At 37.5% G+C, this 18,674-nt stretch overlaps 2 protein-coding genes and 1 long non-coding RNA gene across 3 annotated transcripts in view; 1 reads left to right on the top strand and 2 right to left on the bottom strand.

Moving 5' to 3' along the window:
- rb (adaptor related protein complex 3 subunit ruby) overlaps positions 1-18,674 on the bottom strand; it is an 819,028-nt gene that overhangs the window by 119,273 nt on the left and 681,081 nt on the right. The gene's annotated exons all lie outside the window — the stretch shown is intronic.
- On the top strand, positions 797-1,438 carry LOC136837162 (uncharacterized). Its single transcript, XR_010852609.1, has 4 exons — positions 797-862; positions 988-1,079; positions 1,195-1,277; positions 1,372-1,438. It is a non-coding gene; the product is annotated as an uncharacterized lncRNA (long non-coding RNA).
- Positions 8,719-10,425, bottom strand: LOC136837178 (uncharacterized). Its single transcript, XM_067101845.1, has one exon. It carries the CDS (start codon positions 9,985-9,987, stop codon positions 8,719-8,721), a length of 1,269 nt encoding a protein of 422 aa, XP_066957946.1. The 5' UTR covers positions 9,988-10,425.

The raw sequence follows: 18,674 nt of genomic DNA, 5'->3' as shown, positions 1-18,674 counted from the left end.
TTTTTATTAACTGCTGTAATATAAATTGTTATAACTTGTAATAATATTTATAAAAATGTTACTGCAATTTATATTTACATACTGTAGATACACAGCATAACCCAATAAATTTTATCATTTGTATCATTGCAGAAGTGACTCTAATCCAGATTCCCAGAACCTCTACCTGGCTATGAATCAGAACCTGAGCCTGAACCTGTACCTGCAGTAACCTCCCAGCAGCTTTTCCAGCTCTATCAGGTAAGGAATTCCTAAGTGTTTAATTTTTATAATTTTCAAGCATGAAATCATTTGTACATACAGTACTGTACATATGGTACAAATTTTATATTTACTATCGCATAACCTAATTTATTTCATTATGTGCCATTCCAGAACTCTTTGGTAGTGATGACAGTCCTGACTCCCCTGAAGAATTCCAAGGTTTTGAAGTTACGGGACCTCCTGTCTTCTCTCCAACTTCACCAGGTAAGGAATTCTTAATGTTTTTTTTAATGTTTTATAAATTTTTATAAATGTTACAAAAAGTGTACTGCACTTCACCCACTGTACAGTACACTATTGCTTTAGTATTTGCTGTAACTTTACATAATCATTATCATTCCAGATCCACATGTTACAGCCTCCTCCCGGCCCAACTCAGCTGACCTTATCCCCTCTCCAGTCCCATCAGGTAAGGATTTCATGACTTTTTTTTCTTTCAAATCACTTTATAAAACTGTATACAGTACAGTAGCTTATTGCATACATACCCCTGTGTGGTAATTTCTATCTTTTATCATTCCACAAATGACAGGTGTCTCCTGCTCAACTCCAAGTTCACCTGCACCAGTAGCACCTGCACCCATTTCATGTCCACCAGGTAAGGAATTCTTCACTTTTTAGAAATTTCTATTAGCCTACATTGTTTTAAATTATGTTATTATACTTATACAGTACAGTACAGTACTGCTGTGTACAGTATCATTTCTATCTTTTTCATTGCAGACTCCCAAGCACCTGCAGATGCCACACCATAGCCCCCCTGTTCTCATCTACCATATGCCCATCCCAGTAAGCAAGCCAACCACTAGAATTTGGTAAGAACACTTTCTGTTTTATAAATAGTTATACATTTTATAAAATTAGTGTACTGTTTATGAAATCCACAGAAGTACTTTATTCTAATCTTTATCATGTACATTATCATTCCAGACTGACATGCACCTTTAACCTGACCTCTACTGGAACTGTACAAAACCTTCCTCATGTAGCCTACATCTTTCAAATCACTCAAGGTATTGAATTCTTCACTGTTTTTAATGTTATAAATGGTCATATGTACAGTACATTTGATAAATATAAAGTAATGTCTTCATTCTAATATTCCAGACTGCCCAGCACCTTTACTAGAGCTCCCTCATCCTTGCCTCCATCTTCTAAAAATCACTGAAATTAGGTAAGGAATTCATATTTTTATTTTGTACTGTTGAACATAGGTTTGTGAAATACCTGAACTGATACAGAACAGTGTAACACATACAGTACAAACTCTGCAGCAATTTTATCCTTATCACTGCAGGCTCCCCACATACAATCTCCATCTCCCAACCTAGCCTGTGGTTGTAACAGCTTTGACAATCACTGAAATGAGGTAAGGAATTCCTAACTCTGTATAATTTTTATATATTTATTATTCTACTGTAAAATACTGACTGTTCTGTATTTATACAGTACAGTACTGTACTTTGTTGCATGCAGGACTACTGTACAGTATTATATGTACACTAATACTAAATTTTTACATTCCAGAATCCCCTGAATCATGAGGCCACACCATTTTTCCAGGGTTAAGAAGCACGGGTTTCCAAAATAAAAGTAAGGAATTCACTTTTTTTTTTTATCTTTTATAAACTCTTTGGTATAAATTACAGTACAGTACAGTGTACTGTACACCTGTGTTACTGTATAACATGTTGTATTTTACTTTTTGTGCAGTATATGTACAGTACTCTATACTTTACTGCATACAGGATTTACTGTACTTTGTAGTAAATTGTAAATTTTTACATTCCAGAACCACCAGTTTTGGATACACACCACATCAAAATGTAGGTAAAACATCAAGAAACAACATGCAGTATACCCAAAGGATTAAAAGTAAGGCTTTCATAACTTTTGTTTCAAATTTTTATACAATTTTCTGGCGTCGTATGCCATCGTTCCGCTTTACGACGATTTTCGGTTTACAACGTGGCGCAAGAACGGAACCACCGTCGTAAACCGGGGACTGCCTGTATATATATACACAGGCAGCAGTTCCCAGTTATCGACAATCCGGTTTTACGGCACTTGTCTAGCGACGAAAATCAGTGATTTTCAGCACCAAAAATCACTGATTTCCTCTTATCGGCGCCGGTAATTGGGTACTGGCGGCGACACATACATAACAGAGGTGCCAATCTCCGGTTATCAGTGCTGATACCTGGTTATTGGTGCCAATAAGTGCCGAAAATCGCCAATTTTCAGTTAACGCCAATTTTTGCTTATTGTCACACTGCCGGAACGGAACCTCCGCCAATAACCCCAGGCAGTGTATATATACACATGTACATACATATATATATATATATATATATATATATATATATATATATATATATATATATATATATATATATATATATATATATATATATATATATATATATATATATATATATATATATATATATATATATATATATATATATATATATATATATATATATATTATATATATATATATATATATATATATATATATATATATATATATATATATATATATGTATATATATATATATATATATATATATATATATATATATATATATATATATATATATATATATATATATATATATATATATATATATATATATATATATATATATATATATATATATATATATATATATATATATATAATTATATATTATAAGGTGTTATAATATATATAACCATTTTACAAGTGTTTATATGTCTCTCTGAAAATTTTTATGTTTTGCTTGCAGATTCGTCATTTGTTGTGAAGATGTAATTTTAAAATGTCTTTTCGTACAGATAAATTGTGTATCATGTAATCTTACAATGTCTTGATATGTTTTTCCATTTGTTTAATATATGGAATTGTATACAGTGTTATGAACAACGAATTCTTAGCGTGTTGTGGAGAGGGAGAGATATTTTAAGATTCTTATCAGATCACTTAGGTACATCCTGTGTTTACCCAAGCGTGTGGAGGAGGCAAAAGGACCCCTCTTGTCTTATCGCGATGAGCTGTCAGCCAACTGGCAAATTCTCTGTTACACATTTATCATGTGTGTCTAACCCATGTTTATTAGCTGTGTCTGTGCTTATTCTTTTTTGTAAACTGAGTGCAGTAATAGAATGAGGAACAGTAAGAGAGCTGGAGATGACATGTTGACAGTCAGCCAGTTTTGGGTCATTCAAGTGTGTAAGTGTTCCAGGAAATGTCTGTCATAAATAAGAGATAAGGCGCTCGAAGCTCCAGCCATGTATGTATTCCATACTTGTATGAATGTATGTATACTTTTATGTATCATGTATTCTGGGAGGGCTTGTTGGAGTTAAAAGTGCAGTGCTGCTCCAGAGTCAGGCAGTTAGGATCAGGGGTTCCTGGCAATAGGTCCTGTCTCTCTCTCTCGCTCTCTCAATTACTGTTTGCTGGTTACTATAATATTGGTAAAAATTTTGTTAAATTCACCAAAGGAGTGTATTCGTCTTATAAGAGGTGATCCAAGGTATTTGTGTAGTACAAGTATTGTGTAAAGTGTGTGATGATACATTTTTACAAAAGGTAATGTGGTGATTACTGGGTTTTGTTATGTTAAGAGTTAAAGTGATGTTCTAGGTGAAAGAGAATTATTATTTTGATAAGAGATGAACATATCTCTTTTTGTGAGTTCTAATGTGTCTTGCTGCTAATTATATATATTTGTATAGGTCTTTGTGACTTGGCAGTGTTATCTATGAGAAAGTCTTAGAAAGACGTGTTTAACTTTTTCTTTTTTTTAAGTGAAGTAATCTTTTGAAAGATTGATATAATCTTTAAGCATATTTTTTGGTGGTTGGTATATTTCCATTTTTGCATATTTCATTCTTATATGTCTGTGTTATCATATTACTATAATTTTATAATTACTGTGTTTCAAAGTTTTGTGCTGGTGATTTAACATTTTGTTAGTGCCTACTTATTATTGAGAATTTAGAAAATGTTTATGTGGATTCCAGTCAGTAATATTTTGGTGAATGTTTGTGATTAATTAATCAGGTATATGCTTAAAACTTGAGTGATAGTTAGTGGTTTGAATCTTACCTAACCAAATTGCTTTCTTAATAAATTAAAGTTTTGTGAATTAAACTTGATTAAGAAATACTTAAATCTTACACTGTTGTTAATTAATAGTAAATCTTTTAAGATTGTGAACTCGGCATATGACTTTTGAACTTAGAAATAAACCTGTTTAATTTTTTTTTTTTAAATCACAGCGTTTCATTTTGACCACCAGTAATTAGAGACATTAATGAATGTGTACAAGGTAAGTGATGTACCTGTTTGTTCACCTGAGACTTATCTAGGTAAAATAGAACCAGAGAGACAGCTACAGTGTTTGTTGAAGTGATACCCATTTTCCACTAGTCTGGATATAACTTATGAATTGTTGCCTCACCCATAACTTGATAAAATTACATTGATTTTCTCAAGTGATAAGTAAGTTTATGGGATCACTGTACCTTTCGATTGATTGATTAATTGAGGGTTATCTGGCGTCACAACTACCAGGGTCACCGACGCCGAATACTAAGTGTGATCTTTTCATTTTTATAGTATGTTATAAAAATTAAAATTAAAATTCTGCTAAAAAGAACTACATATAAATTTTATTAAAAAGGAAAAACAAAAAGAAAACTAGCTAAAATAAATAAATATATAAAATTCTGCTAAAAAGAACTATTAATAGATTTGATCAGATAAACAGTATAACTTTAGAAAAAAAAAAAAAATATATATATATATACTAAGACAGCACAGCTGTCAAATATATTTGAGAAGACCAGCTTCTTTGATAAAAGAGATAACATTATTAATACACATACTTTCTCCCAACAGTTTTGCCATGTTATAATTACCACCTGCTTCACTGCTATTTGATAAAAAATGATTCCTAAGTCCCACCAGACTGGGACACTCAACCAGCAAATGCCTAACAGTCAATGGAACCAAGCAATCGTCACAGAAGGGCTCATTCTCCCCATTCATCACAAAGCCGTGAGTTAAACGTGTATGGCCAATACGTAATCTACACAATACAACCTCCCACTTCCTTGGCATTAGGTCATATTTCCAAGGGTGTGTCTGACTAGTGATTTCTTTCATTTTATTGGGGCCTACTCTGTCCCACTGAAGTGCCCATAATTGCTGGATGGATTTCCATATAATATGGAATGCATCACGATATGGAATAGGACATTTTCTGGGTATCGGAATTTGTGCTGCTGATTTGGCTAGCTGGTCTGCCTTTTCATTTCCTGATATGTTCACATGGGCAGGAACCCAACAAAAGAAACAATGCTTCCTCTACAATGGTGCAAGAAGATCCACTGCAAGATCTTCAACACTAAGGGATGATCAGTATTGAAGACATCCAGGGACTCTAAGGCACTTTTAGAGTCACAAAATATTGTGTAGCCAGACACTGGGAGTATTGCAATATGTTCCAGTGCTACTGAGATGCCATACAGCTCAGCTGTAAAGTTTGAAGCAACTGAAGGAAGCGCACCTCTTCGGTTAAAAGATTCACTAAAAACTCCATAACCAACGCCAGCATTGGATTTGGAACCATCGGTAAATATAAATCTTGTATTCATATGCTCTGAAGCATGCTCTAAAAATATTGCCCTCATTTCCTCATCAGATTTATCCCTCTTTGCTCCACTTAAGTACCTGCAGAATTTCACAGCAGGTACCTTCCAGACAGGAGTAATGGGATACACACAAGGAAGTACGGGGATTTTTCCAATATTTGTATCCTCTAAAATCTTTTTAATTCTATAGCTAAAAGGAGTAGGATACCTTGGATGATTTTCATAAAAACTGTTAAAAATATTTCTGTTTGCCACAGCAAAAGCCAGAGATTTGGGAAGTCTTTGCACTCTAAACCAGTATCGAAGCAATGATGACTGATGATAGAGTTCAAGGGCATTTCTCCTGCATCGACTAGCAAACTAGATATTGGTGATGAACGAAAAGCTCCTGTGGCTATACGAATACCTGAATGATGAACAGAATCTAAAATTTTTAAGTTAGATGAAGAGGCTGAAGAATATACTTCACAACCGTATGACAGCTTTGATAAAATTAAGGTTTTATGAAAAAAAGATTTCTGGTGTGAGACAGCACCTTCAAGATGTGTAGAGCTTCTAGGCACTTTGCTTTGATATGTTTGATATGGGGGACCCAAGTCATTCTGCTGTCAAAAACTAGGCCTAAGAAGCGCGTTTGTTCTACACACGGGATTCTATGGCCATACAAATAGAGGTCTGGATCAGGATGTACTCCCTAATCTGGCAGAAGTGGACAGCAGTAGTCTTACTTACAGAGATTTTAAAACCCTGTTTCTCAGCCCAACTTGTTATTTTATTTATCGTTAATTGTAACTTTCTTTCGGTTACAGTCATCCGGGTGGCAGCAAAAGATATTGACAGGTCATCCACAAATAACGTCTTTAAGACCTCTTTTGGAATAACAGATGTAACACTGTTTATGGCCAGAGCAAAAAGTGTTACACTGAGAACACTGCCCTGGGGAACACCTTCTTCTTGGCACCTTTTCTCTGATAAAGTACTGCCAACTTTAACTTTAAAATACCTACGATGTAAAAATGATCTGACAAATAAAGGTAATTTTCCTCAGAGACCACTATTATGCATTGTCTTGAGAATTCCATGTCTCCAAGCAGTGTCATATGCCTTTTCTATATCAAAAACACTGTCACGTGGTGTTGTTTGGAGGCAAATGCTTCACAGACAGAGGTTTCAAGTTGCAGTAAGATATCCAGTGTGGAGTGCATTTTTCAAAGCCACACTGAGAAGGTGTTAAGATACTGTTGTGCTCTAAATACCACATCAGCCTTACATTTACCATTTTTTCCATTAATTTACACAAACAGCAAGTTAACGCAATGGGGCGGTAACTTGCTGCATAGAGAGGATCTTTTCCAGGCTTAAGAAATGGTAACATGGTTGCCAATTCCCATATGCTAGGGTAGCTGCTTTCATCCCATATTCTATTGATAATGCTGATTATAAAAGTTTTGTGTTCCTTGAAATGTGTTTAAACATTTTATAAGGAATCTCATCGGGCCAGGGCAGTGTTCTTGCTCCTGGCTAAAGCAGAGTCAAATTCCCTTTCAGAAAAAGGCATATTGTAAGATTCACTTTTGTTTGATGAAAATCAAGTACCTGTTGTTCTTCCATCATTCTGAAATGATGTCCTGGGAACTATCTGATTTTTCAGAGACTCGAGCAAAGTGTTCAGAAAATATATTACTAACTTCTGTGGCATCAGTGACATGATTATTATTTACTTTAAGGACTGGAGGAGGATTGGGTGTAAATTTACCCTGAATTTTTCTTATTTTCTTCCAAATGCTGCTGACTGGTGTTCTGCTGTTAATAGAGGATACATATCCTGCCCATGATTGTCTTCTGGCAGCTTTCATAGCTTTTCGAAATCGTGCCCTACACTGTTTATAAGTGATGACATTATCCACAGTGCGATGTCTCACGGCACCTGGTCAATGATGACCTTGTAGCTCGATGCAGCAGCCTTAATTCTTCTGACCACCATGGAACTGGCCGTCCCTGAAAAGTCCTTTAGTTCGAGGAATTGAATGTAAGCCAGCAGTATGGAAAGTTCCATTGAGGAGATCGATGGCATCATCTACACTTGGGAAATCTTTGGCATCCCCTTCCAGCTCGCTCAAATCTTCGAATTTTTTCCAATTTGCTTTCTCTAAGCACCATCGTGGTGATCTTGGGATAGGTGGATCATCATTGGTGCTGATTATAATTGGAGAATGGTCACTGGTATGCCAGTCATCACTTGTTCTCCAACTAAAATCAACACTGCAATTAGAGCTACAAATTGAAAGGTCAATGCAGGAGACAGTACCAGTCTGAATGTGATAATGGGTAGGTTCTCCAGTATTAAGAAGGCCTATATCTTCATTTTCTACGATAGATGCCATCATATTCCCTTTTTGGTTTGATGTTACATCTCCCCACAATGGATGTCTGCTGTTGAAGTCACCAAGAAGAAGAAATGGCTCTGGTAGCTGCCACATTAAGGATATTAAGTCCTCTCGGAAACATATGGTATACTGCCTTCTTAAATTAATCCGTACAGCCACAGCTTGAAGTGGAGTGCTTAGTTTTACTTTGTAGTGTGGAGTATCTCGACGGATGTAGATGAGGGATCCACCGTGATTTCCCACTTCCAAATCAAATTCAGCTCTGAAGTGAACATATTCCCTAGGACAAGGGGTATATTCACCTAGCATGGTCTCTTGCAAACATACCCCAACAGGGAATGCTCATAGAGCAAAAGCTTCACTTCCTCATACTTTGCTCGAGTCCCTGACAGTTCCACTGAATTATAGAAGTGAATTGAATTTATTTCTGTCTGGGACCATCAGTATGGTTCCTTTTTACAAGATTGGGAGGGTTCTTTTTTCTATTTGGGGAGGACAATTTAATGGGCAGTTTTGTTGGCTTCTTGGGGGGAATAACCACCTTGAAAGAGCCAACATCCTTTCCTTCAGTGTCTTTGACACTGAGCGGTTTTTTAGTTTCTTTTCTCTCTGTCTCAATCGAGATGGAGAGAGCAGAGGTGTTCTCTAAAGAGACCTCCTCAACTGTCTTGCTATTGCTGGCAGTAGCCAGCTCTGCCTTTAAAGAGGCAGAAGCACCAGCAAGGACTGGCGCTGGGGGACCAGCATCTGCTGGTTTGTCCTCCAAAGAGGAGCTGGCACCAACAGAAGCTGGCACCGGGCCAGCGAGTGCTGGCCCCGCCTCCAAAGAGGCAGATGGTGGAGGGTGTGTCTCAACTGACACTTCAATTTTTTTTAGCTCTAAGTTGACGTCTTCCTTGTTGGTTCTACTGAACCTTGTCTTCGCATTACCATCGTCAATAGATTCTGATGAATCTGTAAGGCGTCTTTTCAGCGATTCTTTTTTTGACTCTACCTTTGTGCTTCTTATTTTGGTTACTTTATTTGTCTCTTTCTGTTGGTTTCTAGGTTTTGCTACTACTGAGGCAAAACTTAGACCAGGTCTTACAATCTTAGCTTTTGCTCTCTCTCTTGCTTCCTTAAAAGTTATCCTTTCCATCACTCTTAATGCCTGAATCTCTTTTTCAAATAAATATATATCACACTGTTGAGATGATGATGCATGTCCCTCACCACAGTGAACACATTTAGGTTCCCTTGTGCACATACCATGCTCATCATCTCCACAGTTGACACAAACAGCAGGATTTTCTTGTATTTTCGACCGGCATGTCTGAAGGGTGTGTCCGAAACGTTGGCAGTGGAAACATCTTCTGGGCCTCGGGATGTACTGTTTTATTTTGTATCTATGCCAGGCTGCAGAGACATACTCTGGGAGTCTTAACGTATTGAATGTTAATATCAAGGTAGGTTGAGGTATCCGATCTCTATCCACCTTCTTTGTGATCCTGTTCACCTTAATTACACCCTGATCTTTCAATTCATTTGAAAGTTTCTCCTCAGAGAAACCCATTAGCTGAGGGGCATAAATCAAACCCTTGCTGCAGTTCAAGCTGGAGTGGGGAGTGCACTCCACCGTTACTCCTGCAAGGGCCGACAAACTCATCAACTTCATGCTTTCCTCTGGGAAGATACTCTCTACCAGGAGCATATTACTGTTCTGAGGGGATATTTTCGGTTGTCTGCCACGACATTTTACAATTTCCTGTTTACCTCAAAAATATCAATATTGTCACCATTGAGCTTCAAATTTAAATATTTTTCGTATGAGTTGGGTACAAAGACCCCAGGAACTATTTCATACTTCTTGCTTTTCTTTATTGCAAATGGTTCCAGAGTGACAATACTGGAACCAGATGCTTTTTGTTGGGGATTCCTGGCTGTATTCCTTCTTGCCTGGCATTGGGTCACAACCGTGTCTGATTGTCACTTGGCCCAGGGGTACTAATTTCAACATGGGGACCTTCCATGAAGAAAAAAAAAAAAAAAAAAAAAAAAAAAAACACTGCTGGTGAACACTGAAGAGGCACCATTGACTTTTCATGGGGCCCTATTCTCGGCAACGACACCAGTAGGAACTGACTCCCAGATGTCCACCCCTTACCCTACCCAAAAGGGATAGCACCAACATACCAGAGAGGCACAAGTGTAAGCCTAACCCGCTTGTTGGGACCGAGACTATTACTAGAATACAATCATCCCCACTCTGACTATGTTGGTGGGCATACCGAAAATATGCCAGAGTCCTACCCTAATAACAGCCCACCCTGGAATCCACGGGCTGATCTCAGGGGATAGTTCCGCCTTCAGGGTGTCAATATGACATCATACTAACACCCTTCTGGTCCAAACATCGGATTGGGTGACGCTCCCAATCACAGTTCCCACATTTAGCTTCAACATGAACCCCAATCCAAGGTATGATGCCCTTTCCTTTCACACAGACAGGAAATTTAATGAAGGTGGAAATATCCACACTATGTAAACCAAAGAGTTAGAAAATATACATATATATACAGTACATATATATACACATATACATATACACATACACATATACACATACATACACACACATACATATACATATATAGAAGCGGTAGTCATAGCGGGTGGATAGGAAGATGGAAGAGAATTGAAAAAATAAGCTGGAGGAAGAAATAAAAAGGAGTAGAAGAAAAGAGGACAGAGAGAGACATTTAGATTCAAACGGGGAATGCTTTCCCTCGTTAGAGCCCCCCTTGCCCGTCGCAAATCTACAGCATGAGAAAGAATATTCCATGGTGGAGCCATGCGACTACGTCACGGCAGTCTCTCATTAAGGGGGCTGTACCTTTCGAGATTCAAAGATCTTTGTTATGAGGTTTCAAGTGTCTGGTCGATGTGAGGTAACTTTTTGGTATTATTATTTGTGTCATAACCAGGTGCTTGATCACTTTGTAACAATATGCAAACATATATACATACATATATTGCAATGGATGGAACCTCTTTCCAAGCCACCTCACCCGTTTTTACATCGGTAACGTAAGTGAAAAAGAAATAAAATTCATTACAATTGTTTTAATTACTAGAACTGTGGATTTCCACTTGCCCCTTCATAAACACTCTCCCTCATTCCCCAAAATGGTTAAGCCTAACCCTTCTCTCTGTTCAAATGACTGCTTAAGGCCTTGTTTCCAGGTGACCTTTGTACCTTCTTGGCATCAAGCAAAGGAGGAGCCAACAAAAAAGAAAAAATCAGTGCCGCCTGCCACATTGAACCATCCATGAGGTTTAACTGATGCCATGTGGTCTATATAGAAAATGTGACAAAGACTGACCTTTTGAGCCACCTACCCAGATGCCGAGGCATAATCCCTGAGGTTATTAACAGACAATGCAATGGCAATCAAGAGAAAGAAGAGCGCAGAATGCCACCGAGAACAGATGTCCTTACCCTTGCCTGACCCTTGGACCTTCCATGTGTTCAACCCCGAGGTTTGGAGCAGTATACTTTTGTAGTGACATTTCCCTTAATTCCCTCCTCCATTGCCAGCGCCCTATCGAACGAGGACACCGTCATCTTGATGAAGGTAAGTACTAGAATAAGGTTTCTTAGTCACGATTCCAGTTATTTCTCAGTCTGATTTTAATTTCTTTTCCTTTGTGCGATCACCTTCATTAATTTGCGTTGGAGCATTCAGTGTCAACGTAATTATGCATTTAGTGTTGAGCTGAGTTACGTGGCACCATCTGTGCATTCACTCAGTTCCCTTTGAGTGTCTTATTATTCTTGCAAGTAACCGTCTTGTATATATTGCAGATAGGCCTCAACTGTGGAATCACTCGGCTCTATCCCACGTGTAATACCCCTTCTACCCCCTCCGCTATGTTTCCTGTTATGAAGACATCATCAGTGTAGAATATTTATCCCGTGTAGGATTCATTCATTTAGCAGGCCTTTATTATTACCTGCCCAGTAATCCATCAGTCTTCTGATCTGTGTTTTGTTATGTAAATATAATCAGTTAAGAGAACCCGAGTTCACATAATCCTCCCTCACGTGAAGAAGGCCTTAAGCCAAAGTATTTTCCCTTGCTTGTTTGTCTACGAAGTTGCCCTAATATTGAGTCAGATGTGTAATAAATCCAGTAGATTTCTTGATAATGTAAAGAACTCCCTGCGTTCATCCGCTCCTGCCCAGAAAAAAGCTTGAAAATTTTGAGAGTTGAGGCTGAAACCAAAACAGAGGACTCTGCAACGACGCTCATGTTCTGACGAAGAGGTGATGAAGATATGTAAGCGCCCGATTTTGGTCTCCAAGCAACGAGATGAGTAAGTGCCTGAGTCCTTCTGCTAAGCGCTCTCTTCGGCTCGCTTGGCCAGCTTCGCCGCTTCAGACTTCCCGCGCACCCGAATGTTCGGAGCCAACTACTGGGTGCTAGGCACCAACTATGGACTTTTCGGCACCAAAGGTAGGACGCTCAGCACTATTAAATCTACTCTGCCTAATGAGGAATCATTGATAAGCTTGTATATTCGTTGAACATTTAATGTCACTTGACTGTACAGGAAGTACAAATGAAATTCTGGTCAGTTTTTACACATCGCCGGTTACCTGAATATTGGCGGTTCTTCCTCTAAACAATGCCTCCCAAACTTACTACTTCACACAGTCACCTAAAGTAATGACTCTCACATTCTAAGAACACAACATCCCTCTTCTCCTTGGAAATGAACATAAACATTACTAAAGCAAAATATACAAATCAAACACACACAATCTATCACATTTTTATAGCCTGAAGAGAATGGCGAAAAGGAATGCCCAAAACAACACATGTAATAGCACTAAAATAAAGTCAAACCTTGACAAACACGAGGTCACATATTAACTCAAATAATGACAATGAAATAAAGTACATTAAGTCACATTCTTTCAAATAATGGGGTTTCACTTTTTCTCTCTGAGTTTGCTTATTACAAGGTGATGGTACATTATTATCATACATTTGGGGGTTATCAACAAGACTAGGTTTTGCTTGGTAGATGTCAGGAGACAGCAATTTATAAAAATATGAATTTCTAGTTACTTTCCTCCCACTATATTCTGCTGTTATCATTGTATTGTTCTTTGACACTACAGTATGAGGAATATGTAAAAATGGAGGTTGAAGCTTACCCTTAACACTGTTTTTAACTAAAACTTCATCTCCTACATTTATATCTCTATGACATACCCTTTTCTTTTTTCGTAATCTTTCTTCATTTTCATCTTTCCACTAGCATCAGCTTTCTCGATGTTAAAATCATCATCTAAATTTACTGGCTCTGGTAAGGATGTTCTAAAACTTCTTTTAAACATTACAGACCCTGGAGCCTTCTTTGTTGTGCTATGAGGTGTGGCTCTGTAGTTCTTAAGAAATACACTCAAATTACTTTTTCAATTCATATTTTCACTAAGAGGTCCTGACAGCCTTTAAAATGGCTTGCATAAACCTTTCTACCTCTCCATTGGTTTGTGGCCATAATGGTGTTATTTTCCTATGGTGAAAACCTAGTTCCTCACAAAAATTTTTAAAGTCAGAACCTTGAAAAGGAGGACCATTGTCACTATTCAACACCTTGGGAACCCTAAAAATACTAAAAATTCTCTCTAATGCTGGTAACACTGTGGTTGATGCCGTAGACTTCACCACTTCAACAACTGGATACCTACTATAATCATCAATCACTACGAGTAAATATCCCTGTGATGGGTGAATTGGCCCACAGAATCAACAGAAATTTCTTCCCACACTCCATCTGGAAGTACTGAGGGAAACAATTCTCTCTCTCTTGTTCTCATGTGTGCATGCCTGACATGGGAGACAATTCTTAATTCTCTGCTGTACCTTATCAACTATCTCTGGAAACCAAACCTTTTCTCTTAATAGCTGCTTGGTTTTAACAATGCCTTGGTGTCCTACATGAGCAAGATCTATCACCTTTTCTAATGCACAAGGAATGACAATCCTTGAGCCCCTTAAAAGTACACCATGGTCCAGATATAAAGAAAGCTCTTGCCTAATCCTGTAAAACATTGTGAACCTCCTATCTTTCTTTCCCATAACATCTTAATAGCGTCTGTGACTTCCCTAAAGTCTTATCTAATTTGGTTTCCATTTCAATTTTCTCTAAACTTAAGGATTTTGGTACTGCTTTTGTCATAATGTAATTCACAAACTCCTTGGTTTCTGCTTCCTTGTGTAAGGAGGGCTGTGAAACTGGATGCCTAGACATAAAATCAGCTGGATTGCTTTTCCCTGGCTTGTAAATTACTGTGGAGTCCTATGGCATTATTCTTAAATTCCACCTTTCTAACCTTACTGTTAATTTTGCTGTTGGACTATTGAAAATTTTTACTAAGGGCTGGTGATCAGTAATTACTTTAAAAGATTTTACGTACAAGTAATATGAAATCTTTCAATAGAATATACTATAGCCAAAGCTTCACGCTCAGTTTGCGAGAACCGCTGCTCTACCTCTGAAAAGGATTTACTGGCATAATTATCTTTGTTTCCCCATTTAAGTCTTCCTGCACTAGTAGGTACCAATTCCTTCCTACTGGGCTTGCATCCACAATAAGAGAAATCTCTTTTTTAGGGTCAAAATATGCCATGATCTCAGAACCCGTTAACCTATTCTTAATTTCCTCAAAACTTTGCTCTTGGGCAGCTTCCCACTTCCACTGAACATCCCGTTTAGTTAAATCTCTGAGAGGCTTTGAAATTGTACTCAAATCAGGTATAAACATAGAGCAATAATGAGACACTTCTAGAAAACTCCTAACTTCGCTAGCATTATTAGGTCTTTGGGCATTCTTAATTGCCTGTACAGTACTTTCTTAGGATCAGGAGACACCTTTATGAGAGAAAATATATCCAAATTAATTCAAATTACTCTTATTAAATCTACATTTATCTCTATTGAGAGTTAAATTTCTATTTTGCAACCTCTTCATAACCTTTTTAAGAATACAATCATGCTCTGCTTGTGTTTCAGCATATATAAGAAAATATCATCTGCAATGTTAGTTGCACCTTTAATATCAGATAACAATTCCCTAATTACATTCTGGAATATTTCTGCTGCTGAGGATATACAAAAATCAAGTCTTCTCTTCCTTCTAAGACCAACATGAGTAGAAAATGTGGTAATATACCATGAGTCCTCATGCAACTCAAGTTGATACCCTTGGTTTAAGTCAAGTTAAGATCAGCCATTATCTCATCCAACGTTGGAGTGAGATGCCTCTCTTTTTTGATAGCCTTGTTAGCTTGTTTCATGTCTACACATATTCTTATAATTTGCAAATCTGAATCTTTGGGTACTGTAACTATAGGAGAAACCCACAGAGTTGGTCCTTCTACTTTTTCTTATGTCATGTGCCTCCAACTCCCCAAGTTTCTTTTCTACCTGTTTGCGAATCTGGAAAGGGATACTTTATGTGGCTGTGCAACAGGCTGTGCAGCCTCATCAATGTGAAGCCTAACCTTATCATCTTTCAACTTACCTATGCCTTCAGACATTTTTAAACTCAGACACAATACCACTAGTAGAATCAACTGTGTTTAGGAACTTTAAAATTCCCAATTCAACAACAGCCTTATAATCTAAAACAGACAAGTAAGAGTTTGTACCTTCCACAACATAAATTGTCCTTTTTACATTATTACCATTAGCAGATATCTGACAATCAAATTCTCCCACTTATGAAAAAGGAACAACACTTTCAACAGGATATATTTTAGCCTTGCTTTTACGTAACTTAACCTTATTTTTCATTTTATCATAACCAGCAAATACTAAAATGGTGACTGTTGCACCAGAGTCAGCACAAACTTCCATGGGCACATTATTAATGTTAACATATACCATAGGTCTCTCAACATTACTTTTCCTACAAATAGCCTGATTAACATAAAATACATGACCTTCATCACTACCACCTTCACTGGTAAAATTATACTTATGTTCATCAATACTTTTAAGAGTTTTCCTTTTTGAACACAACCTGGTAAAATGACCTTCCTTACCACATGTGCTGCAATGCTTACTTATTGCAGGACATGGTTTCCTTCTGTGTGGGTACTCAAATCCGCATCTCCAGCACGTTCTGTTTATAGGCCTTTGAGTGAAGTCCTATTTAGGCCTTAATGATGAATTCCCCTTTTGCTTCTGTTGTCTTGTTCCATCTGATCCATGCTGTGAATTTATACAAGATCCTTGCTTTCCACTCAGTGAATGTTTCTCTATAATGTGCACATGATGAATTTCCTTCATATGACACTGCTGTCCTTTGATTGCTTGAGGTCTGAGCATAACCTGTTTTAGGCTTAGGCCTGTGTTGCTCTTCTGGCCAGATTAAATTCTTTGGCATCTTTATTTTCAATTTTCCTTGCTTGAAATTCTGACTGCTCTTCAGCTTGGATAAATTTCATCATCTCTGAAAGTGTCATTTCCTTCTTCAAAATCTTCCTACGTGCCGCTTCCGATGTACCATGTTCCATTATTTGTATAAGAATCTTGTTGTCTTTATCCCCAAACGTGCAATTTCTGGTTAATTCCTGCAATCTTGAAGCATATGCTTGAATTCCCTCATTAGGCTGCTGCACACACACTGACGAAATTCACAAATTTCATAAAACCTATTAACATGAGGTTTAAAATATTCTTCAATTGAATTTATGACAGTTTCCACATTGTCTTCCCCTCCTTTTTGTGCATCTGTGAACCGTTTGTAAATCTCTGCTATTTCTTTCCCTGCAGGTAAATGCAGTAGGGCTTTTTGCCTCTTCTTACCCTTAATGTTATGGGCTACTGCAACATTCCAAAAATCTGTTGTCCAGTCCTGCCATCTGTTGGCCACATTGTCATCCTCACTGTGAACTCGAAATGGTTCAACATACCTAGCAAAATCCGCCATGCTGGGTTAGGCTAGGCTATACTTAGCGAATAGGCTAAGCTATTACACTAGGGTCTTATCACTTGCCCTAGATCAACATTAGGCCAAAATAATGTCTTGTTCCTCTCATACTCCCACAAGAATAAATAGCTATCCTAAGCTATATCAGCCACAAACATGTTATGACATTAAGGAAACCAATAACATGCATAGCCTAAGCCAGCCTACCTAAAAGCAACTGCCAGACGAGCCTGTGGGTCCTCTTCATTTAGCCTATTAGGTTAACTCCTCTTTGATCGTCGCCATTATTAAATCTTCTTAGCCTATTATTATTATTATTAAAATAGTTTAACCAGACCACTGAACTGACCATCAGCTCTCATAGGGCTGGCCCGAAGGATTAGGATGAAATGACAAGTCTAGGCTAGAAGCCTAGCACTGGGACCTAATAGGTCACTTGTCAATGATGATGAACGAAAATGAAATTAAAAGCTGTAAAAAGGCATATGCTTTCATACTGGAACACACACACACAATAAATACATTTAAACTCATGCTTCCATACATACTCACTAAAAAGGAATATCAAAATTCAAAATAAATTAAGTAAACTCATAAAATTTACTTGTTTTAAAATTCATTATACTGATTGATTGTTTGATTGTTTTTTTTTTTTTTAATTAATTTGCAGCTTCTCATAAACATTAAAATGGGTGCTATTGAGAATGTTGAAGATTGACAAAATTTCTTCTATCGGTCTATTTCCAAAATTTGATAATCGCTGCAGGTTATATTTTGGACATTCACACAGTATATGCTTAACTGTTATCAGCACATTGCAATCTGGGCATTTGGGAAGAGGGCCACATGGACTGTTCATTAAGTGTCCATGTGTCAAACGAGTATGGCCTATTCGAAGACATGTCAGAATTACTTGTGCTTGTCTCTCTCTCTGATATGACGAACTCCATTTTCCAACACTGGATTTTATCTGTTTTAATTTATTATTTTCAGGTTCTTCATTCCATATATTTTGCCATCTTCTTAGCCTAATAAGGAATCACTGATAAGCCTGCATATTTGTTGAACATTTGATGTCACTTGACTATACAGGAAGTACAAATGAAGCTCTGGTCAGTTTTTACACATCGCCGGTTACCTGAATATTGGCAGTTCTTCCTCTAAACAAACGCCTCCCAAACTTACTACTTTGCACAGTTACCTAAAGTACATTCTAAGAACACAACAGGTGCCTCTCCCTTCTTCATCAGCTCAGGAAGACTCTGCTTTAGCCCTGATTAAGCATCAACTTGAGGTGCTCATGGGTTTTAAGAAAGAAGACAGTTGTTTCCAAGAGTAAGGACACCTCCTTATCCTGCCTCTTTGGACATCTCTGTCAAGATGCCTTT

The sequence above is a fragment of the Macrobrachium rosenbergii genome, chromosome 58 (genome assembly GCF_040412425.1).
Source record: "Macrobrachium rosenbergii isolate ZJJX-2024 chromosome 58, ASM4041242v1, whole genome shotgun sequence".
Taxonomy (NCBI): Eukaryota; Metazoa; Arthropoda; class Malacostraca; order Decapoda; family Palaemonidae; genus Macrobrachium; species Macrobrachium rosenbergii.
The sequence above is the reverse complement of the archived record's forward strand: the minus strand, read 5'-3'. Positions and strand labels throughout refer to the sequence as shown.